General features: G+C 45.0%; 1 protein-coding gene across 1 annotated transcript; it reads right to left on the bottom strand.

Moving 5' to 3' along the window:
- Window positions 1-204: 204 nt before the first annotated feature.
- CTSB (cathepsin B) lies at window positions 205-22,044 on the bottom strand. The gene is made up of 10 exons (XM_049866436.1): window positions 21,957-22,044; window positions 7,971-8,121; window positions 7,194-7,279; window positions 6,275-6,389; window positions 5,566-5,684; window positions 4,552-4,637; window positions 4,079-4,225; window positions 3,424-3,540; window positions 1,707-1,835; window positions 205-1,214 (listed from the first exon to the last, which is right to left on the bottom strand). The coding sequence occupies exons 2-10, from the start codon at window positions 8,094-8,096 to the stop codon at window positions 1,117-1,119; spliced, it is 1,023 nt and encodes a 340-aa protein (XP_049722393.1). The 5' UTR covers window positions 8,097-8,121; window positions 21,957-22,044; the 3' UTR covers window positions 205-1,116.
- Between the last annotated feature and the right edge of the window lie 2,728 nt (window positions 22,045-24,772).

Genomic DNA, 24,772 nt, shown 5'->3' with positions numbered 1-24,772 from the left:
ATCTTTCAGATACCAAACCAAAACCAAACCCATTGCCGTCGGGTTGATTCCGACTCATAGCGACCTTATAGGACAGAGCAGAACTGCCCCATAGTTTCAAAGGAGTGCCTGGTGGATTCGAACTGCAGACCTTTTGGTTAACAGCTGTAGCACTTAACCACTACGCCACCAGCGTTTCCCTTCAGATACCACCAGGAAGCAAACTTCAATTTGAAGTAGAAACCTTTTATTGGCACAGTTATTCCATTCCTTGTTAAACTGATAGGGTTAGCAGTGATTTAAAAAAAAAGTAAACACTGGTTTCTCTGAAACTAGTTTCACCATGGTATTAGAGGTATCAGTCAGTCAAATCATGACCACCCAGTTTTACACCACACCACCAGGAGACAGTCTATAAAACTAGCACAGCTCCTTTAACTTAAAACTGTTCATTCACATGATCAGTTGAGGTGCATTAAAAATAAAATTTCTATTAAAGAAGAATCATGCCACAGAAAAAACCAGAGAAATTTTGTAACACTGCAAAGCTCAATAGATACAGAACCCGTGCGAGAATATGGCTTCAAATGGCTGCCCCCACCACCTCTCCTCTCAACCTATTCTAGAAAGATACTTGCTTAGAAATTACACTTTCCATTCCTTTGGAAAACCAGAAGTCAAACCCTTTAGGTCCTCACTGTCTTGCTCCCTGGAAATGCGCTGGAGGGGAGAGGGTGGAGGGTCACTGCAGCAAGAGTTGGAACATCAAGAGGTGGAACAGCAGGCACTACCTACAGCACTAGTCTATGGGGAAAGGGCCCACTTTGCTTTCAGCAGTGGTCTGTTTGCATTGTGAGGATCAGTCCACTGAACAGGCTGGGAGGTAGCCAGGATTTGGATTTGTCTTCCACGGAAGACAGCTCTGTCTACTCCAGAAAAGATCAGCTCCAATAGTAGACACAAGGTTGACCCAATCCAGTCCTTCAGGCCCTGAAGCATACCTGCCACTGTCTAAAACCTCTTATATCTTATCTGAACTCAAAAGACATTCCCACTCCCTTGCCTCCCATTCCCAGCCCAGATGGCTATATTTAGGGGGAAACTCCCCCAGGGCTGGTTGGGTAGGGCCACGGCCGATTAGATCTTTTTCCAGTATTGGTCAGTACGTGGGATTCCTGCCACGATTTCTGATTCGATTCCACAGTGATCCTGTCCTCTGAGGATTTTAAAGAAGCCTAGAAAAGAAAAAAGGTGCTTTTAAAGTGTATCTTGGGTTTTGACCTTTGTCAACATATTCAGATTCATCTGTAAGAGATCTAGCGGAGTAAGTAACCAATCCCAGCCCCAGGGAGTTCTGTCAATTTCTCTTGTTCATTCATTAAGCCAGCCCTCAGCAAAACGACAAGACAGCCACACAGACACTGTTTCTATTCTACCCCAAGTCACTCTCCATGGCAGTAGTCTCATCTGGTGTGGATGATGAATTGTAGTAGACAAGCTATGTAAGGTTGCGTCTTGGCCCCATACCACCCTCTCTCAGGATCAGGGACTGTCTTTTTGGCAAAGGGAAACCCCAACTATCACCTAAGCCGTAGGCCCAGGGCTTGTAGCTATGCAGCAGGTAGGGAAGGGAAGACCAAAATGGCCACTATGTTCTGGCTCATAAAAAGCTAGAAAGGGTTAAGAAATCTTAATGTATTCTTAGCAGGAAGGGAGCTACCACTCACCATTGTCACCCCAGTCAGTATTCCAGGAGTTGGCAGCCAGCCAGTAGGGTGTGCCATTCTCCACTCCCCAACCCAGGATGCGGATGGCATGGCCTCCCACCTCTTCTCCAGTTACATGCTGGTACACTCCTGAGAAAGGAAAAACTGCGTTCAGACAGAGTCACGGCAACTGCCTATCTCCTACAGCATCATCCAACTCATGTGTCCACCCTTCAGTTAGGAGAAACGAGTTCCAATAGGGACTAATAGGCCTTGTACATGAAAAGCACTAGACCAGTTGTTTGCAAACTGGGTCCTATAGAACTCTGTGGTTCCATGAGAAGGCTCTCGGGCTACTCACAAACATTAGATCCGTATTTCTATTATTTAGATATATTTTTAAAAGCCCAGGACACCCAAATGTGTTGAGTAAATATTTAAATGGAGTCCAGCAAAATGTGTGCTCACTGGCTAATTTTAAACAAATTTGTAAATTCTAATTTAAGAAATAAATTTAATATTAATAAATTGTCAATTATCTGTTTTATACACTGGGATTCCATGTAAGATTGTATTTGTTAGAAGGGTTCTATAGCTTAAAAAGTTTTTTAATTTCTGCTCCAGGGAACAAACTGGAGAAATGAATTAAGGGAAAGGCTCAGTTAGCAGCAGCCAATATTAACTGATAGAGAAAGAGACTGGCTAACGTGCTTAGAGGGCTGGTTAATCAGGCTGTCCCCTGGTTGACTTTATCACTTTAAGAACTGTCATCCTTATAATATTTTTTCTTCCTTTGTTCAATCCTTGTTTCATAAGAGTTGAGAGCTTTAGATTTTTCAACATAGCAGAATGTCTATGAGATAAAGTCAGTTAATATGAAATAAGGGATTCAGTTCTATTCTGTCCTATAGGGTTGCTGTGAGTCAGAAATTGACTCAATGGCAACAGGTTTGGTTTTTGAAGACAGCGCTACAGGAGCTCTAGCTGGCATAATGGTTAAGCAGTTGGCTGCTAACCAAAAGGTTGGCAGTTCAAACCCACTCAGTGGTTCCACGGGAGAAAGACCTGGCGATCTGCTCCCGTAAAGACTACAGCCTAGAGTTCTACTGTCATATGGGGTTACTGTGGGTTGAAATTGACTCGATAGCACCTAACAAGACAGCTCTAGCGGACAGGGACTGTACAATTTCTTAGGTTTGAATCCCTACAGCATCACACACAGCAAGGTTCTCCATGTTTATTCATCCACTATTTTTTTATGTGTTAGGCATGATGCTAGGCTGTCAAAGACAAAGATGAATAAAGACACATCAAACCAACAGTTATAATGTAAACATGCTGATAAAGTAATGGAGGCAGAGGCAGGAGTAACCAAATGCCAGGGAAGTCAGAAAAGGCTCCACGGAGAAGATATTTGAGCTGGGTTTTAAGGGATGAGTAGGACTTGGCCAAGTAGAAAAAGTACAGGCATAGTATGTGGAATAGCATGTGCAGAAGGTATGAATGAGAGCAACAGGGCATAGCAGGTAGAAAAGTTGCTGAGAGCAATGACTATAAAGATTGTCAGGGGTCAGATTCTGACTGATGTTCAAAGGAACGATGAGACCCACGTGAAAAGCCCCTTTTTCCCCTTCCCCCAAAGAAAGGGCCTGATGAAGGTTCTTGTTGGCCCACCTGCATCCATCTCGGTACTGAGCCCAGTCCTCCCCAACAGGCACCATCAGGCATCAATACATACCAGACTTATACACCAGGAAGTCTGTATACACAGAGAAGGCTCCCTCTACTGGGCCATTTTTGTAGATCTCAGCCATGATCTCCTGCTCAGAAGAAGGGACACCGTAGGAACTATATCCTGGAAAATTAAATAGGCCAGGCTGGGGTGAGTCATGGCTCCTGCAGTTCTATCATTCACTGAGTCACTGTGGGCCTCTAGGAAAAGATCATGCACACAAGAGGCTGTGCCCAGCCAGGGGAGCCAGGGGAGTCAGGGAAGTCTTCCCTGAAAACCAGTGACTGAGCTAGCTCTGGAGGATGATTAGAAGTGGGCAGCATATGCAAAAGCTCTGCAGTACGGAGCATAGTGAGTATGAGGTGCTGGAAATAGGCCAGAGTGGTACCCCAGAAATATTCTAGGACAGATTACTCCCTTGTAAAATGAGGGATTTGGTCTTCCAGCTCTGAAGTTCTATGGTTCTAAGACAACATTCCTGAGGCTGAATTCAGAGTGGGGACAGGCCTCTGGCAAGAGAAGCATTACCCCTCCTTTCTCTATCCTGGTGTTCATTGACTATAAGATTTAACTGTCCTGCTCTCTTCTTTCGTTTGGCCTAAGGAACAACGCCATCAGATTCATGGGTCTCGGTGTACTTGTAGCCAGGGTCCCATCTTACCGTAGTGCTTGTCTTCTTTGTAGGATGGGGAATAGCCAGGCTCACAGGTCTTGCTACACTTGGGAGTCTCTCCTCCTTCTCCCTTGCATGGGGGCCGGGAGCCATTGACATGGTGTTCACATGGAGGAATGGAGTAGGGTCTGCAGCCTATTTGGGACCAAAAAGAAAGGTGGCGGTCAGCCTACAGCCCCTACAGAGAGGCCTCCATAGGCCAGGCTGAAGAACTGGGGCAAGAGATAGTATGAACGTTAATTACCCTTTGATCTGTAACACTGACACTTTTCTTCCACCTGTTGCAACTTCTGCTATAGGAAAGACTGGGTTGTCTTTCTGCCCTATTTTTTAGCTCAGTATTCTTGCCCTCAACCCTTAACCTTCACTGTATAAAGCTATGTTAAAGGAAAATGAAACCAGTATTACACACTGCTTATAAAACCCATCTGTTCAGATATGGACAGACAGCAGATACTCACCTACATGGGAGTCATAGAGGCCACCAGAAACCAGGCCTTTCTTGGTCCAAAAGTTCCAAGCTCCAGCAGGAAAGCCTCCATTGCAGCTAAGAAAAGAGCCATTCATTAAATTCACTGTGAGAGAAGCTCTAGAGGCTCCCCAGAGCTGGTACCCAAGGCCCTATGGTGGCTCCAAGATCCACCACTGCCTTCAGTAATAGTACTCTCAAACCCCAATAAACCTTCCCAAACCCCGATGAACCCCAGTTTATCCTCCCCTGGATATTCTCACTTCTTCCAGGGAATCAGCTAAGCCACCCCCACCTACTGAGATCCTCAAGAAGACAGAAGGGCTCACATATTCACTCACGTTTACACTATGTGTCCATCTTTCTAGAACCGGGTGGCATAATGGAATTCCCTGGGTAATGCTAATGATTTTGATTTAGTTTGTTTAGGGGTAATGGCCCCAAGCATCATATTTTTAAAAAAAAAAAACACCCAGGTATTTCTAATCTGCACTAAGATTGAGAACCACTGTTCTATCTATAATCAATGACAGACATTAGCAGAGGCAGACAGATACATGAGGTAGGGATTCAGTTCTGTATGACCAATCTGGAGACCCACCATGCTTAACTGCAGAAAACCAAACCAGTGATTTCAGAAACCAGGCAGGGATCAGAAATTTAACCAAATTTTCTGAGACTACCTGTTTTCCCAGGACCCTATTGCCCACCTACAGCTCTGTGGGGCCAGCCTGGCTTCAGGTATCTCCCAGAAAGCAACAGCCACACTAGGGCCTGCTTCCAAACGCCCCAGGTCTCCATGCCGTCTCAGATAAGAAAGATACATCTTCCAACCTGAAAAGGTGTTTAGGCTCTCAAAGGGAGAGTACCACTCTTCTTCCAAGGTAGCCCTCAATGTCATTTTCCACAAATTCTCCAACTATGGAGGCCTGGGCCTAACAGCCTCCAAGTGCCATTCCTAGGGGTCTCTGGACCTCCTTGGTGGAAGGTGCTGCCTCAAACTCACCCATCCCCACACTCCATGTGACAGCAGGTAAGCAGGTCCTCCGCAGACACCTCCACATTGACATTCCCATTGGTGTGAATGCAGACCCGGTCAGAAATGGCCTCCACAGCCCCAAATGCCTGCAGGAACAACCCCCACCCAGGTAAGAAACCACCATTTCTCAACTGTGGACCTCATGAGAAGACGGACAACACATACTGCAGCTATCACCTTAGAGGACCACAGTGGGCACGTTCCTGGTGGCTAGTTTTTCCCAATATGAGGTTAGGGAGGGTAAGGGGCTCAAGCTTAGGCAAGAGACCAATCTACCCCAAACCTCTACCTGGTTACTTGGATCATTTCTGAAACATGCAGTTTTTTTTTTAAATATAAAAAGACAGTTTGTTGATACAGATGGAACACTTCCGCATGGAGCAGAATGGTATTCACTGCTGGACTAGGAGATGGTGTCAAATAGAGAACTGAAAACAGCTTAACAACTAATATACACGAGGCTTACAATCTACAAGGTTCTTTTCACATCTATTATTCCTCGTAATCCTTACAATAACTTCATGACCATAGGGTTCATGATTATTTTCACACTGATAGAAACTGAGACTCAGAAAGTTTATGTAACTTGCCTAGTCACAGCTGATCCCACCCCAAATCCCATGATTACTCCCCAGTGTGTTCCCACCAGCTGCCCTCCTCAGCTAGCAAGCCTTACCCAACAAGAGCCACAGGAACCCTGGTCTCTGATCTCTTTAATGGTTGGACAGTTTGGCCAGTTTTCACGGGCATCAAAGTTTTCAGGAAGATCCATTTCCTCAGCCAAGTGAACTCTGGATAAAGGACAGTCTTCATTATAAGCTCTTATAACTCACTCCCCTCATCCCAGCAAAGTTCACTTAGTTTAAGAACAGCTGACTGTGGGCTGGGCCACCACTAAGAAAGGAAGTGAGGCACAAAAAAGGAATGCAGAAGAACAGTTCTGCAGGGATATTATTCGCCTTGGAACATAATGCTGCTGCTCAGTATAACTTATCATTTTATGTATATCTTTCTAGACTTATTTTATGTATATTTTCTAAGAGTTTTAGCCACAGGGTACAGATAATAATGTTTCTTGCTTCCCCTTCCTCACCCCCCATTCATAAACATCTTCCCAGGTTCTTCACATAATTTTTAATGTCTTTATCATAGTGTATATAGCAATGTGCCATAACTAAGCTATTCTATCTGCACTGCTGGACATTTCAAATACTTCCTGAGAAAGTTATATCTGCATGAAAATGCCCACTACAGAGCTTCCTATAAAAATAAAACACTAATGATAGATCATATGGGTTTTCTTCAATTAAAAAAAAAATTATTTCAGATGGAGTCCATCCAGATCTCGCAGAGCCAGACCCAGTCTTTCATACCTGGGGCCCTTCCCACCAGGCTTCTAAATTAACCTGAAGAAGTTCAACAGAAAACACTGGCATTGAGGCTGAGCTCTATACCTCAAGTAGTGTCTCTACAGCTTTGGGGGAAGTGAGACCTACGAATGCCCAGGGAGGCCTTCTCTCTTTCCCACTCTCCAAAAAACATGTCACAGTGGCTCAGGCAGAGCAGCGCATCCTCCCCAGGGAGCAAGCACTCACCTCTGGGGCAGCTTGGGTCCATTCAGCAGGGTGCCACACAGTCTCTTCACATAGCTCATATCCACATCGTAGAAGTTGTGTCCAGCCTGAAAAAGAGCCCTGTGGCAGTTAACCACCAATAGGAGGAAGTGTTTTCTAAGGAAAGGAGTAAATGACTGTGTACATGTTGCCCACAGACAAGGACTGACTCAGTCAAGTCCAGAGGCCCTGTCCAGCCCAGCAGGGCAAATGGGATAAGGCTACCCCACAGAGCAGGCCCATAGACTGAGGTCAAGCAGCCCTTACTCAGGCCGGCTTAGAGCCCTTGTTGGGAGAGTTCAGCTCTCAGACCAGTAGGTGTCTTCTCTAACCTGCTACCATTTGCTAACTATAAGAGAAACCCTCCCCCAATGCTGAGCACATCTTATTTATCATTTCTTGGTTCCCACAATCCCAGGTCTCAGTGCTGGGCAGAATCGAGGACTGATTATATATATAAACTATACTTTTCATGTTGGTGTGGTACTTTACAGGATCTACCAGGTTGTGAACACTTCTGAAGTTTTTTATTCCCCCACAGACAGACAGACAGATGCGCATATACATACAGAGTGGAGGAGACAGGAGCAGTGGTGGGCATGGTCCTGAGCCTCTGTGAGTCTGAATCAGGGCCATTTTCCAAATATGCAGGAGGAATGTCCTGTGGGCCACAGCTGCAGCCAACTCACTCAGGAGTCAAGAGTGGACAGACCAGCCTGTAGGTAGGGCTTACACAGGGAGAAACACCCCACAACCCACCTGCCATGTAGTGTTAAGTTTGTTGACATGGTTGACCAGCTCATCGGACAGGGGCTTGAAATACAGTCTGCTCTGGGCACTGGTCAGCACCACCAGGCAGCAGAGGGTGGCCAAGAGCTGCCACATTTTGGAAGCTGGGTCTTGGATTTACCTAGGAAAAAAAAGGACATAGGACATCAGGACATTTCTCCTTCACTTGGTTAAAGTGCTCAATATCAAGGCACCATCTTAGAGGCATATGGTTCTGATGCCAGGAACAATCACATGACCAGCAATCAGAAGACCATGTTCTTGTCTAGGCTCTGCCACCCGCTCCCTTGTGCAAGTCCGTTAGCCCTCCCGTTCCTCACTGTCCTGAGCTATGGCCCTGGCACATCTGGCTGTGTGCAGCTTTTCCTCCACACAAAGGGGGCCGTGGGCCAGCAGAGGGAAATCCAAGTAGCTGTGTTGCAAGCACTGAAGCCCCACTCTAGCTTCAGGCCAGTGGAGCATGAAGCTGGAGTCTCCAGGGTATCACTCCTGGCTGCTCAGCCCCTCCCAGGCAGCCGAAAATTCCATTAGGCAGCACATTCATCTTCCAGAGTTTGAAAACATAACGTGATCTGAAGCCTACAGCAGGGAGGCTGTAGACTCTGTGAGAGCCACATGGTGTGTGGCACACCCAGGGTGGCGGCAGCTAACCCCTTGGGTCAGGTCAGGCTCCAACCTTTGTGTCCCTCAACACGGAAAGCAGTCAGGTGCTGATCAGGCCAGAGAAGCAGCAGCCACCTCATTCATTCAGCTGATGAGGGGCACCAGCCCTCACCCAAACTTGGCTTCCTTGAACTGTAGTTTCGGGGCCTAAGGGATCACAGTGTGAACCTGAGGCTGATCCCTGGTTCTGAAGCCCAGACCCTGACCACTTTTTGTAGAGGTCGGCCTCCTCTGGGTTGCCTTTACTTCACCGTAGCAAACCAGCCCACACTGTCACAACAGGATAAAGCCTCAAAATAATAACAACAGGAGAAGCTGGTTTACATTTACTATGTATCAGGCACCATGCCAACTCAGTACATATTATCATCTCATTTGACCCTCATAATATCCTGACAAGTACAGTACCCCCATTTTATATAGATGGGGAAACAGGACAGAGAGGTTGAGTGATCTGCCCAAGAACAAACTACTAGTAAGCGTGGAGCCAGGATTCAGGCCTAGGCAGGCCCATTTTAAACCCCTACTCTGCACTGTAAAGCAGCAGACTCCCACTTCTGCAGGCCCCAATTTGTGACAGGCCATAACTAGTCATAGCCATTAATGGGGCCCTGAGTCCTTCTGATGCAGATTCCCACACCTGGCAGGTACAGACTAGCCCATTTCACAGCTGAGAAAACTTTTAAGGTACTAAGAGGGCATAATGTTTCTTATGTTAAAAACAAGAAATCCAGGACCTCAAAAAAAAAAAAAAAAAAAAAAAACAAGATTTAGGACAAGTCACATAAGCTTTCCTACATTCACCTTCTGCCAGGTAAACTCAAAAGGCCAGAGGCCTGGGATTTCCCTGAGTAATGAGCAGTAAAAAAAAAAGCAACTGGTTTGTCTGAGGGTCCCTTTTGATAAGTCTTTCAGTGAGCACTGTCTGGTATGTTAAGCATTATACTAAGTATTGTGGCTAGCATAGCTAATATTATTCCTTGCAATAACTCTAAATTTTAAATTATTTCTTTAAAATATTCTTTATTACTTATTATTTTTATCACTCCCATTTTTTGCAGAGTGAGACTTTGAGGTAAAATAACTTGCCTTAGGCCATAAGACTACCACAGTCACTAGACGGTTTGTTGCCCAGCTATCTAGTGCGCTCTGTGAGGACCATAGCTATCTTGCTATTATCTGCCATAAACCCAGGGCCTACCAAAGAGTAGATATCAGTAAATATATCCTGAATAAGACCAGATCTTCAGACTAAATTAAATCCAATGTCCTTTTCACTGTTTTAAAACTGCCTTTCCATGGCTTTATAGAACAAAGTTTTAGAGATTTTTCCTAAATTAGTGCTCCCAATGAGTAAATAGTCTGTCAGTGTGACTAAGTCCTAAGTCGATGCCCAATTGGATAGGAAAAATGTAAAAGAAAGAACAAACTTCAAGTACTACATTTTCGATACAAAGTAAGCAAAACCAAACCAACATAAACTAAGGGCGTGCTAACTACAATAGAGACCAGGGAAGAGAAACTGATTTGTCTAGCGGCACAAGTCTTCCAGAATTTTCTCCTGGCTTTTCCAGTTAGCCAAAAGTTCTGCTTCTACTTCAGGATGAGGCATGGGAGAAGTGAAACCATCACACCAAAACCATGGCCTTTTGATCTTCGACTGCCTTGAAGTCAGGAGACCAGTGGTTTCCAGTTCAGCCTCTGAATCACCCTTCTAATAAAGCAACTCTGACCAAAGGGTTGGCAGTTCGAATCCACCAGGCACTCCTTGGAACTCTGTGGGGCAGTTCTACTCAGTCCTATAGGGTCGCTATGAGTCGGAATCGACTCGACGGCACTGGGTTTTGGTTTTAACAGAAGCAAGGAATGTTTATTGTTTATTGGTGGCCATACCCATAGGGCCAAGTGAGATACCCACAGGGTGGGAAAGGGCATGGGCAGGAATATCCTGTCCAAGAATATGCTATCCTTGACCTCCAGGTACTCACACCAACACTGAAATGGGGCTATCTCCTCAAAGGGCTGCTGGGAGGGTTCAAGGAAGGTGATATATACACCAGTGCTTAGTACAATGTCTTGTACTTAGTGAACTACATTTGAGGAAAATTTTAAACAAAAGGCTTAAGCAACAATTCACTTGGAAGAATAAATGTGTGACAATAGCAAGACAATTCTTGAACAGAGCACTAAAAGAATCCTGGCTCTCTGGGATAGCAAAGTATGTTATAAAACCCCAAGGAGATGCTGGCCCAGGAACAGTCAGACCATTCTCAGAAACATATCCCATGTGCAGAGATTCCGTGTATGTGGTAAAGGCAATAGGGAAATGACCAGATTTTTTCAATAGATGGTGCCAGGACAACTGGGTATCAATTTGGGGGTGGTGGGGGGGAAGTAAGGCTGCAGCTTTGCATTTGACTCCTTGCATACAAAAGGCACCACGTGGATCAAACATCTAGGTAAAAACTAAAGTCTTATGAAGAAAATAAATGTACTTTCTAAAACATAATATTGAAGTGAGGAAAGCATAAAATCAACATAAAGCAAAGCCTTAAGGGAAAAAAGTTTGATTACAATCATATTCATTAAAAATAGATTAAAAAAAAAAGACAAACTGAAAAAAAGCAATACATTTAAGATTTAGTTTCTTTAACATAAAAAGGGCTCTTAAAAAACAAAAAAATAAAAACAGTATACTAGAAAAATGGCAAAAAGTTATATGTAGTGAATTTATGGAAAAATAACTATAAATGGTCCACATAGATTAAAGATATGAAACCTCAGGGAAATGCAGATAAAGGGAGATATTTATCTTATATCAGATTGACAAAGGCTGGGCAGTTTGATATTTCTCGGTGGTGGTTAGGATGTTGGGAAACAGATACCTGGGTACCAGTGATGAGTACCTAGTGGTAGGTACAGCCCTAAAAAAAAAAATAGAGAGGCCTTTTTTGGCAATCTCTTACCAATTTTTAAATATTCATGCCCTTTGACTCAGCAATCTAAAATTTAGAAATTTATCCTAAAGATATAAAAAAAAAAATGCTACCCCCAAAATGCAAAGATACAGGCACAAGAATGTTCGCTAAAAATTTCTTTATATTATAAAAGACAGGAAACAAAGCTAGTGCCTAATATCACAGTAATTGTTAAGATATGGTAAATGGTTATATAAAAGAATACAATACCAAAAAAAAAAAAAAACCCAGTGCCATCGAGTCAATGCCGACTCATAGCGACCCTGTAGAACTGCCCCCTTAAAAATGAAGTAGTTGAGGTAAACCATATTGTATTGGTAAAGTAAAAATGCCCAAGATTACTGTTAAGTGGAAAAATAGCAAGTTGCAGATGAATAATGGAAAATGTATGAGCCTATTAAGCAATATACATGTAGATTTGTTTCTGTCACTACATGCAAAACAGCAAGAAAAATACACAAAAGTAGCAACTGAGGCTGAGAGACTTTTTTACTGTATACTATTTCTTTTTTAAAACAATGAACATGTTATTATATTTCAAAGTTTTCTGTTAGGAAAAATAGTAGCTAGTGCTACCAAACAACTTGAGTCACCAAGTTGATAAAATAACATTTGTTTTAACATTTTCCCAAATTCATTTCTAATCTTTTCCCTAGCCACCAAGAGTCTTCCCTGATGTCTTTCTGCTTAAAAAAAAATTAACCTTTCTATTCTCACTGATTCATCCCAGAGGCTGTGACTCACATGTCCATGTGTCAGCTGACTCACAGGGCCTCCAAGTGTTATATAAACTTGTCTTCTGGGCAAATAAGCACTCAGTTTGCCTGTCTTATTTTTAGCAACACCACTCACTTAAACTTTGCATTTGCTAATTTTTCCAAGGAAGGAGGGACTAGTATGGAAACACTGGCATGTTCATTTCCCTGTGCCATTAACAAGCCAGTCCTTAACCATGAAACAGGAACTAGCTTTCGCTTCCCCTTGTCTGGGTAAACACTTCCTTTTTATTTCTCAATTCTGTACGTTATTCTTTAAGTACAGGAGAGAATGAACAGAAAGTCCTTATTTCATGAGGAAAGAAAGCCCAGTGCCGTCGAGTCGGGAGGAGGGGTCCAAAAAGGATAAGAATACTTGCAAGTCACCAGACCGCCTTTCGGGTGTGGGCTGGTGGAAAGAACAAGCTGTAGGCAGATGCTACTTCCAGTCCTTGGTTAACTGGGCTTCCCAGGAGACCTGAGTTCCACCATACCCCTCTGGTCCTTTTCCAAACTAATCTCTAGCTAAAAAATACGCTCTCTTCACCTCCCTCTTTTCTAAACTCTGACAGGACTTAATGATTTATATTTGTTTTTCTAAAAGCATGTTCCATTGAAATTCTTCTACAGTGTTGTCATTGTATGTCAACCAAGATAAAGATTCTGTGGCCCGGTGATACTATTAACTAAAACACCCTACCCTCAAAGCAGAACTGTTTCCCAAGCTACCTTGAAGTCATTCTGGGGACAAATGTGGACCTTGAAACACTGGAAGAAGATGGAATGAGCAAAGTAGTAGAATTAATGCCAAGCCCACCAGAGGCTTTGAGTCCTGGCATCCTTAATGACACAGAATTGGTATTGGCTGCCACTAAGCTAGATAAGGAGCCCTGGTGGTGCAGGGGTTAAGTGATATGGCTGCTAACCAAAAGGTTGGCAGTTCCAATCCACCAGTTGCTCCTTTGGAAACCCTATGGGGCAGTTCTACTCTGTCCTACAGGATTGCTATTGTGTGACTGTCAACCATTTTGTGATCTGATGTGATTTTCCTATGTGTTGTAAATCCTACCTCTATGATGTTAATGAGGTTTAGTGGTAGTTATGTTAATGACTCAATCTACAAGATTAGGCTGTGTTTTAAATCAACCTCTGTTGAGATATAAAAGAGAGAAGCCAGCAGAGAGACATAGGGACCTCATATCACCAAGAAACAAGAGCCAGGAGAATAGCGCATCCTTTGGACCCAGGGTCCCTGCACTGAGAAGCTCCTCAACCAGGGAAGATTGATGGTGAGGACCTTCCCCACAGAGCCTACAAAGAAAGCCTTCCTCTGGAGCTGGCACCCTGAATTCGCACCTCCAGCTTACTAGACTGTGAGAGAATAAATTTTTGTGTTAAAGTCATCCACTTGTGGTATTTCTGTTATAGCAGCACTAGATGACTAAGATGGGGTCTTTGTAGATGTTATCAGTTAAACTCACAAGAAGTCATACCAGAGTAGGGTGGGTCCTAATCTGAGTGCTGTCCTTGTAAAAGATAAGAGATACGGAGTTAGACAGAAAGGGCTGTCATGTGCAGATCCATCTACAAACCAAGGAAAGCCCAGGGCTACCAGAAGCTAGAAGAAGGCTCTTCCCCTAGAGTGAACAGAGAAAGCACGTCTGCTAATGCTCTGAATTCAAACTCCTAGCTTCCAGAACTGTGAGACAATAAATTTCTGTTCTTATAAGCTATCCAATTTGTGGTACTTTCCGTTATAGCAGCATTAGGAAACTAACAGAGTCCTGGGGTGGTACAAATTGCTGTTAACTGAAAGGTTGGAGGCCAAGTCCACCCAGAAAAAAAAACCAAACCCAACCCAGTGCCGTCATGTCCATTCTGACTCATAGCGACCCTATAGGACAGACCAGAGGCACCTTGAAAGATAGGCCTGGCAATCTACTTCCGAAAAATCAGCTACTGAAAACACTACGGAGCACGTGGGGTCACCATGAGTCAAGGTCTACTGCATGGCAACTGGTTAGAACACTAATACAAAGGATATTCTTGATTTTTTTTTTTTTTGTATAATAAACCAAGTTTATAACCTGAGAATTAAAACAACAACAACAAAACAGGTTCTCAGTCATTAGCCTCATCTGTCTCCTTAAAGCTATAAGGATGGCTATCAATCCCCTGGAGCCAGGCTCCTTGCGGCTGACTACCCCCAAGAAACCATTGCATGACGTAGAAAAAGCACTCGGAGGCCAGCACTCAGAGGCCAACACTGCAGCTCCAAGGGAACCAGAAGAAGGAGTGAGAAAGTCCCAGGCCACTTTACCTTTTTAGGCTAGTCACAGGTACTTCCGGTGTTACCCACCTGCCAATCATCTGTCCAAAAGAAACCAGTAAGTTCACCACATTGAGCGCAACTGGCCTACTAGACTTAAAGTCCCACACTGCCTGGGAACTGTAGAGCTACAACACCCACAAACAGAACATTGCTTACATTGCCACAGCAACCCCATATGCTACAAACAGAAGGAAATTACTATGTTAGGCTTAAAAGAACAGGCCCTAGGAAAGCTTTCGACAGTTGAAAAAATTTGTATTGTTGGTGAGATAGAAGACAATTTGGACTGACAGTCCAAAATTCTGGAAGCTTTTGCTCACCAACTTTGCTCACTAGTTGTGATACCGACTTATTGTGATGCTGGAAGGGGGCAATACACCTCTATGTCTGGGTTTCTAAAATGGGTTTATTGCCAGGATACTAAAGAGCCTTGGGCCTACTGTATAAAAGCTTTTAGAGATCCTCTGAGGCTTAATGAGATGATTGTTTCATGCCTCTCAGTTTGCAGGGGCACACAAGCTTCCTAATTCCATTGCAGGCTAGATTACACCTCCCTGCTGCCTTAGTAATGGGGCAGCCAAGGCATTAGAAAACACAAAAGTAAGTGACAGAAAGGCCTCATGTTTCGAGCCTAGTCCAATTTTCCTCTCTTGGGGAACAAGGCTGTGTGAAGATAGGATGAGATGTTCTTTCAGGTGGCCTGGCTCAGAACTGGCACCACTTACCAATGAGCCACCATCAGGAAAACCACTTCTCACTGACTGGGAAGGTGGATGTCCATCTCAGCATGCACAGGATGGTACCGGTTCACTGCTGCTCTCCCAGAGTGATTATTATATTTATTCTCAAAACTATCCCAGTTTGGGTGAAAAATCATGGTCACCCTACTATTAGTGACAAGGCCTCAAATAATTTATTCTGCTATCTTCACTGCCAAAACAAAGCACTTCTTAAACATCTGTAGGGTTAGATCTAGAATGGGTGGCAGGTGGCCCTCAGCACCCTGATGCAGTTTAACAGAAGCCCCAAAACCTACAGTGGCAGAAGCTCTGGGCTGGCACCACCCTCCTCAGGGCTTGAAAAGCCAGGAACCAATGTGACCAGTCTCCATGTGAGCACACTCTGACCACATCCAGGCTTGCAGGTCAGAGGGTCATGGGAGAAGAGCAGGCTCAGCAGGGTCTCCTGGCACAGAATATCTAATTGTTCACAGTGCTGTATGCTAGGTCAGTTTACCATCTTGGTGTTATCTGTTCCCATCCTCCTCCCCCCATGCTTGCTGCTACTCTAGGTTATCTTGATATATAAACTGAGCCAAGACTGCAGGCCATGTGTCCTTCCCACCGCCAAGCATTCATAAAACATTCATGGTGGAATGGACCTTATCAACCAAATCAAAACAACTCATAGCAATCCTATAGAGGACAAAGTAGAACTGCCCCATGGAGCTTCCAAGGCTGTAATCTTCAGGGAAGCAGACTGCCACACCTTTCTCCAGGGGAGCGGCTGGAGGGTTGGGAGTGACTGGTAAGTTTGAACGTATCTGTTAACAGCCACCAGGACTCCTTGGAATGGACCTTAGGTCTTAAAACATAAAGCTTCTGTTTTATAAGCGAGGGAAACTAAAGCTTGAGAAGAAACCAAGGGCAAGCCCTGAATGCACACACCTGAAGAGGGGTGGGTAACTGTGAGGAGATCAAATTCTAGGAGAAATTCCACTAAAATTACCTGAGTACTTCAACAATGTCATACAGTTGCAGATGCCTCAGTTTTCTCATCTGTAAAGTGGAAGATTGAAACTACCAGAACCTATATCTCACAAAAACCAAAAAAAAAAAAAAAAAACCAAACCCAGTGCCTTCAAGTCGATTCCGACTCATAGCGACCCTATAGGACAGAGTAGAACTGCCCCATAGAGTTTCCAAGGAGCGCCTGGCGGGTTTGAACTGCCGACCCTTTGGTTAGCAGCCATAGCACTTAACCAGTACGCTACCAGGGTTTCCTATATCTCACAAGCATTCTGAAATTTAGAAAATTACAAATTACATATTGTTAAAGAGTAGTACAGATACCTAGATTAGGCTCTAAAGAACTCTTTGTGGAGTTATAGCTATTTATAAACACATTGAAATGCACAAACACTAACGCTGACCATCAACAAAAACAAACAGAAAAGAACTGAATTTGAATTCCTGATCATGAAATGAAAATTAAAACAGATATACAATTTCAACTCATCACACTGGCAAAAACTAAAGTTTGAGAATATCTAGTGTTGGTACATATGAGGAACAGGAACACTCATATGCTGGAGTATAAACTGGTACAACCACGTTGGAGAGCACTTTGTCAATACCTAGTTCTACTTCTGCTTTTTCCCTACAGAAACTCTTTTGAATGTCTGAAAAATACAAGGATATTTACTGCAGCGCTGTGAGAAGTAGAAAAAAAAGCATAAGGTACCTGTCTCTCACTGGATAAATACATTGTGCATGCAAGATGAGTGAACTCTATGTACCAATATAAAGTTCTAAAACACAAGTGAAAAAGGGTAAGTGCAGTATGATGCAAGTTATATAATTTCTTAAACATTTAAACATTAAATAAGTTTATGGATTGATACAAAGTAATAAAAAGTACAAAACTACACAGGAGAATTAACAAAGACAAGAGGGGTAGACAGGAGACACCAGTGCCCCTCAGGAAGACAAAAAGCAGGCACAGGAGTGGTACCTGACATAGTAGAGCAGAGGAAGTGAAATCTGATGCCTGCAGACAGGCGCCACCATGAAGAGTGAGCCCAATCACCCTGCAAACCCCAGACAAGCCTAAGACTTAGAGGCACCTGGTGAAGTGGAAGCTGGGGATGAGCTGTGAGGCTAAACACATGAGGATTGTTTAAAAGTCTAAAAATGTAATAGAATTTGGTTCCTATACCTCCTAAAAAAAAAAAAAAAAAAAACTCCACTCAAAGTAGGGTGGGTTACAGCCATGCAAGGACTTAACATTCACCTCCCATGCCCCCTTTCTTAGGGGGTCATGGAGTGTGCAAAACGAGGGCATAAACCAAGAGAAGATAAGCTATAAAAATTCTAATTTCATATAGTTCAACCTCATATATTTCTAATCCTGTTCTTGCGCCAAATTCTCAAAAACAGGCGACAGACATTGTGACTCCTCACCTCTAAATATATCAGTCCATTATATAACATTTCCCCAGGACAAGGGATATTCTACACAACCATGCAATTTGACCGTTCTATCTCTTTTATCTTCCCCATTCTTTGCCAGTCCTGCCCCTGTTCCCTCCACTCTTAAAGAGGTTGAATCCTTTCAAAGGTCCAGGCTAGTTTTCCTGCAGAATGTTCTACATCCCGGATTCATCTAACTTTTATTCTCACGACTAGAGTTGGGTCAAACATTTTGGCAAGACCACTCCATAGGTGATGTTAGGTAAATTCACCATACCTCGTCTAAAGGCATATAATGTCAGGACTTGATGCCAAGCTTGACCTCTTTGTTGTTTAAGATGGCAACTGCCAGATCTCTTCATTACTGTTTGCAACTCTTTCCTTTTTGTAATTTGTAAGTAATCTATGGGATAATACTTCAATTTGATACCATGTGACTATCCTCTTCACCAATACCCTTTCACCCATGGGTTTTAGTTAGAATCGCTGATGATCCAAGGATGACTGAGCACCCTTCATGATGTCATCATGTATCAGTTATCACAGTGGAGTTACATCATGGTCAATTTATAATTCTATTCATTTTTTTCTACATCAATTAGCTGGAGTTACTTTATAAAAAGCAGCCAAGGGTGTTAACCATTTGTACCACCCAGGGTCTCCACAAAGACAAAAGGGAGCCCCTACTTATTCGGCCAGGAAGTAACTTCCAACTTCCCCATAGAGTTTCCAAGGAGCGCCTAGCGGATTCCAACTTCCAACCCTTTGATTAGCAGCTGTAGCACTTAACCACTACGTCACTGGGGTTTCCAATCCTTTAGATGGGACCCTATTAGTCTTCAAGGATTTCCTTGCTCTGTGATGCAAGATGCTCCAGGTGTACTTCTATACTTTCCCTACCCCAGACCTGGAAACAGCCATTTCTTCAAGGAGCTCTGATTTTAGTGAGAAGTGGCATTCAGAAATCAAAATCAAGGTGATAGGTCTGTCTGTTGCTTCTGGAGCAACGCTGGTTCTAGAACCTTTTGGTGGACAAAGCTGGAGTGGGGGGATATATACTGATTTCCTAATTTTGTCATCCATTGCCTATCTCCCCTTCTTTCTCTTCCAGCTCTATGATTTGCAAACACCATCTACAATGAATGTATAGTTTCTAAACGCATAGCCAGCACCGCAAAACAGAAACCTTCCTAGTAAAAGTATTCAAAGAACAGATATTGTTCCTTCTCTGAGTCAGATTCACCAACCATGAGTCGGTGCCATACTTCCCTTCTGGGAAATGGAGTCAAGGCAGCCTCTGCCAATTAGTCGATGGTTCTGAATGCATGTAAAATTTTGGTCGAAAATCTCTTTGCTTCTTAAAAGTGAGGTGAGATTGTGGAGATACATATTCTACTTGCGAATAGAAAAGGTGTTTTCCCTTTTGACCACTACCCTAGGCCCAGAAAGGCTGAGCTGCAAGGGCTCTGCACCTCCCTGATTAACCAAGCCATTTTAGAGGAGGCTCTAGTGATGTCCTGAAGATTCTGTAACTTCAAAAGACAAAAACTAGTCCAGGCGTCGAGTTGATTTCAACTCATGGTGACCCATGCGTATGAGAGTAGAACTGTGTGCCACAGGGTATTCAAGGACTGATTTTTTCAGAGTAGATCACCAGGCCTGTCTTCCGAGGCACCTCTAAGTGGACTCGAACTTCTAAGCTTTTGGTTAGCAGCGAAGGGTGTTAACCATTTGCACCACCCAGGGTCTCTAGAAAGGCAAAGGTTGCCCCTACTTATTTGACCAGGAAGTAACTTCCAACTTTCTACAATACAGGATACCCATGCCATTTAAGGACCCAAGGCTCCCCTGAAACTTGGTCTCTGTTCCACTTAATCCAACTGCCAATAGTAATATAAAACATCCTTCACCCCTAAAATGTGTATAACTTCTTATTCTAACTCACAGGTACAGCGGCTGGGGAAGGAAAAAAAGAACTTGTCTACAAAGGGAAAAAGGAGCTTGGCCTCTGCCCAAGCTGCTGAACCAGCACCAGATAGGCAGTTTCCCTCCTGGAGCCAAAGGGCTTCTACTCCTTATCACCTGACCAGTTTGAAAACAGCGTTGTCCTAACAACATCAAGGGGAGTCAGGGCTGTGTCTGCCCTGTGTCACCTCCACCAAGCCTGTGATGCACCAAGATATGCGATCTGCATCTTTCCACCCAAGAGTGCCCCCAGCTCTAGATCAAGTGCCCAAAAAGGTTAGGGTGGAAATCACTTTTCTCCAGTACACCTCAAACTCTCTCTTTGGGAAAGCCCCTTTCTTCTCAAGGCTCAAGGGCCCTAGGTCAATCATCACCAGTACAAATAGGGAACAATTATCTATTAAAGGAAATGAAGTTGTGAAGAATAAGAAAGTGTCCTTTACTGAACCAGGCACCCTTCCAGGCCTCTCCACCTTCTTTCTGAATCTACTGATCCACCTAGATGCAGTCATATAGAATATAGAATGTGTTTCAGCTGCATTCTCCTTTGGTAGTGGGCACTTAGGGATCAAAAGGTGCTAGGTCTCTCTCTGAGCCCCACAACCTCCCCTTCCCAGTGGATATGCAGATCTCCATTGGGTCAGCTGGAGGGATGTGGGGCCTGGGCTATGGTCCTTTTCCCAGTGCCAGTCTACTGACCTTCCTAGTGCCTGGGGAAGGGGTTGAGCTTGGCCCACTAAGCAAAGTTCAATTCACATCCATCTGGTCTATTCATCCCATGTTCCCTGAAGAACCCCCAAATCACTCATCTCCCACTGGTCTCTAGCTACTCCCTCTCAGGCCTCCAGGGTCCTTAACTGAGGGACTCACTCTCCCACACTACCCTGGGCCTGGAGGCACTGTCTTCCTTCTACTGGAGTCCAGGAGTAGGGAGCAGCATTTTCCTCCTCCCTCCTACGTCCCCAGGGAGAGTGGGGTCTAAGGTTTCCACACCCCCTATACAGTCTCCAAGAAGCCCCGGTGCACAATGGTCAAGCACTCAGCTTTCTCCATGGGAGAAAGAGCTAGTAGCAATTTGCTCCCTTAAAAGATTACAGCCTATGAAACCCTATGGGGCAGTTCTACTCTGTCACATGGGGCCACTAACAGTCGGAATCCACGGAGGGAACACAACAACAGTCTCCTATCCTTCTGCTCTGCTTAGTCTCCCCTCTGCTGTCTATGGATTTAACTCACTTGTGTTCCATCCTACTCCACCCAGTTTTTAGGTTCCTGTTTTTAATAGACCCTGTCCTCTGGGGTCCCTGGAATTGTGTGGGATTGTGTGCAGAAAGCTGCACTGGCAAACCCTTTGAAATAAGGAGGAAAAATACAAAAATAGATTTAGGTCAATAATATTAACTCAGCTATTTGCTCTGAGGAAACTGAGGCCCAAAAGTAAGCTGTGCAAGGTCACGCGGCTGGCAAAGGGCTTGGGTAGGGAGCCAGATTCTGGCCAAGTCACCGGATACGGCCATACTCTTTCTCGAAGGATCCTCCCTTGGAGTTCCCCGCAAACTCCCGGGCTCGGCGTGTAGCGGCCTCTGGGACCGGGCTATGGATTTGGGCTGATCGTGGTGTCACTGGGCTGACTGGACTGGAGAGCTCACCGGAACACAACCCTGGGGGGCAAGCGGCCGGGGAGCCGAAGCTTCCCGGCCGGAGTGGGGGGACGGGTGTCTGGCTGCCTGCATATTTTGTTTTTGTTTTTCTCACTACGGCGACTTTTAGGGGTCCACTGGGTGCCACTTCTGCTCGCCCTGGCAACGACAGCCCCCAGGGTCCCCGCTTACCGCCAGCCGCGACCCCCTCCCCACCCTGCCAATTCCCAGGGACACAGCCAGGCGGCACCTGGGCCTGGCGTGGGCACTTGTGGCGGGGGCGCAGCCAGCCACCCAGGTCTCGGTGCGGCCCCGCCAGGCGCTCCCATCCCCCTCCCTAGGTCACTTCCGTCACGGCCGCAAGCACCCAGAACCCACCCTAGCTCGCGGAGATGCCGCGCCGCCAGCCCCGGCCCTTCCGCCTGCACCCACCGAATTTCGCCGCCGAAAGCCCAAGCCTACAGCCGCCGAGCGTACTCCGCCGGATCCCGGTGCCGCCGCGGTATCCTCCCGGAGACCGCCCGGCGCGCCTATTTCTCCCGGCCCAGCCCCGCCCCGCCCCGCTCGGCTGACTCTCCCACGTGACCGCTGCGGGGCCCGGACGCCCAGGCTTGGGCTCCGCACCCGCCGCGCACGAGGCCTCCCGGCCTTGGCGCCAGCGGCCCCGCATTGGCCTAAGTCCTGCGAGAGGCCGCGCCGCTGGGGTCGCCAGCCCAAGGAAGGGGGCATCCGGAACCCCAGGCCGGGCTCCAGAAGTGGCGGCTCCGACCGAAGCCTGCAGCCACCCAGCTTCTGCCGTAGGACAGGGGAAAATCTGCGGGATTGGGGCCTGGGGGAGGCATAAAGAAGGACTCCCTAGGTTTGGTAGCGGAAGGTGGTCCTAAGGAACTCGGGACTCCACCCCCAAAAGACTCCACCCAGCATAGTGAAATTCCCCAGGCCACTGCGGCCTAAACGCGGCTGTATTCAAGCCGGCTGAATCCCTGCATTGGAAGGACTCGCTGTCGCTTCTTCCGTTCAGAATCCACTGCCAGTGTTGGGGATATAAAGACAGCCGGCCTCCGGGAGCTCACAGAATAGCCTTTTAACGTTAGCCTTTAGCGTTGATATCTTGAGATATCTATAGGATACTCCAGCAATGTAATAATGAAAGGAATAGCTATTACCATCGAGTACCAACTCCAGGAGCTGCGTCAGAATTTCTATAGAGGAGGGGGCATTTAGGGGTCAAAATCTGGTTAGAAGAAGGGCGTCAGAAGACCTGTCTTGAAGTCATGCATGCACAGCAAGTACATTGCTTTTACTTAGTTTATTTGGGTGAGTGGCTTGGAGAGGCTGATAGAGTAGAAACAGTTTGCTTTATCATCTCTTTTTTTCTGTAAAAAGGTGATTTTTTTGAAGAAATGTCTGATTTATTTTCCCCTTATTTTACAAACTCTTGTAAATCTGGCTTCCACAGACATCCTTCTGACAGCTTCCAAATCCCAGGGAATTAGATTCCTTGGTCGAATGATTTTTAATTAGTGTTTTCTGTTGATATTCAGCGAGTTCTTTAATAGCTGACAGTGGAGTCAGATTTGGTATTGGCCAGTTCTTACTCCCAGGTATTATTACCCATAGGGTGACTCCTGATGTAGTGTCTGGGTGGAGCAAACGGTTAATGACTTGGCTACTAACCGAAAGATTGGAAGTTTGAGTCTACACAGAGGTGCCTTGGAAGAAAGGCTTGGCAATCTACTTCTGAAAAATCAGCCATTGAAAACCCTGTGGAGCCCAATTTTACTGTGACACACATGGGGACACCATCAGTTGAAATTAATTCAGCTAGTAATGAGTTTGGTTTTGGGTATTATGAATAGACTCTTGTCATCTTTTTAAGAAAATTTTAAACAACCGTATCATATAGGAAAGATTTCCCCATTATACAGATGAAGAAAAAGGCACTCAGATAAGTTCTAGATTGAGTGAATCTGAGGCCCCTGCCTCTTTTCTGCTTCATCAGGCAACAGGAGTTGCCACATAGAGCATGCCTCACTCATGAATGCCATGGGCCAGAGAGTCTGTGATGGAACTTTAGGATGTAACAAAGAGTGACTTGTTTTTTTGGTCAAGGTGTTTTGTCCTCAGGAGATTGTTGTTAAAATGCAAGTAAGTAACCTGGAAAAGTACCACAGGGTCCCATTGGCACACTTCCTGTGGAAGCTCTACACTGGGAACTCTCCCAGGCTTTCCCTATGCATTGTCTCTTCATTTGCATCCTTTTTTTATGTAATAACAGTGTAATAGTAAGTAGGAGCCCTGGTGGTACCGTGGTTAAGAGCTTGACTGCTAACCAAAAGGTCAGCAGTTTGAATCTACTAGCTGCTCCTTGGAAACCCTATGGGGCAGTTCTACTCTGTCCTATAGGGTATCAACTCGACAGCAATGGGTTAATAGTACGTATAGCCCTTTCCTGAGTTCCCTAGTCATTCTAGCAAACTATCAAACCTGAGGGAGTAGTGGAAGCCAGCAGATCAGAAGTGAGGGGGCCCAGGGACTACCAAGCTTGCAGGGTAGCATCTGAAGACTTGGCAGTCTAGAGGACTGTGCCCTTTAACTTATGAGGTCTGACCTAGCTCCAGGTGGTTAGGGTCAGAGGAAGAAGTATTGTATTGCCTTTGCAATTAGGAATAGATTGGAATTGGTTTGATTATATTCCTTATCTCGGTTTCAGAGAAGTGGGATTTGATTTCATAACAGTTGTTTCCTATTGTTGTTGAGTCAGTCCCGACTCATGACAACCCCATGTGTGCAGAGTAGAACTGCTCTATAGAGTTTTCAAGGCTATGACCTTTCGGAAGCAATTCTCCAGGCCTATCTTTTGAGGCCGCTTTGGCTGGGTGGGAACTGACTAGGGGACTCCTAGTCGTTCCTAAGGACAGAATGTTATCTTGGGTCAGACCATGGTTACAGGCTATTTTGAGGATATCATTTAAGCCCAAACCAAATCAAACCAGTTGTCTTCTAGTAGATTCTGACTCATGGTGATTTATAATTGGAGTTTTAGTTGCAGTCAGTACCATTCAGTCCCAGAGTTATCTTTCCTCAGAGGCCTAGGGCAGCATACAAACCTATTAAAGGTATTCTTAGGCCCCTAATTTCACTTTCAGGCTCTTTAGGAGACTGAACGCCTTGAACCGCAAGCAGGTAGAAGGAAGCAGGTCTTGGAAGACGATTTCTTTCCTTCCTCACGATTCCCGATCCCAAGT

The sequence above is a fragment of the Elephas maximus genome, chromosome 22 (assembly GCF_024166365.1).
Source record: "Elephas maximus indicus isolate mEleMax1 chromosome 22, mEleMax1 primary haplotype, whole genome shotgun sequence".
Taxonomy (NCBI): Eukaryota; Metazoa; Chordata; class Mammalia; order Proboscidea; family Elephantidae; genus Elephas; species Elephas maximus.
Note: the sequence above shows the minus strand (reverse complement) of the source record. Positions and strands in the feature narration are given on the sequence as shown.

Excerpts from the sequence above, each read along its gene's own strand:
- CTSB (XM_049866436.1), bottom strand. The coding sequence starts at position 8,096 with ATGTGGCAGCTCTTGGCCACCCTCTGCTGCCTGGTGGTGCTGACCAGT. Across the intron at positions 1,836-3,423 it reads CTTCCTGGTGTATAAGTCTG|GAGTGTACCAGCATGTAACT; the intron begins GTATGTATTGAT and ends TTCCTTTCTCAG. Across the intron at positions 1,215-1,706 it reads TACTGACTGGGGTGACAATG|GCTTCTTTAAAATCCTCAGA; the intron begins GTGAGTGGTAGC and ends TTTCTTTTCTAG.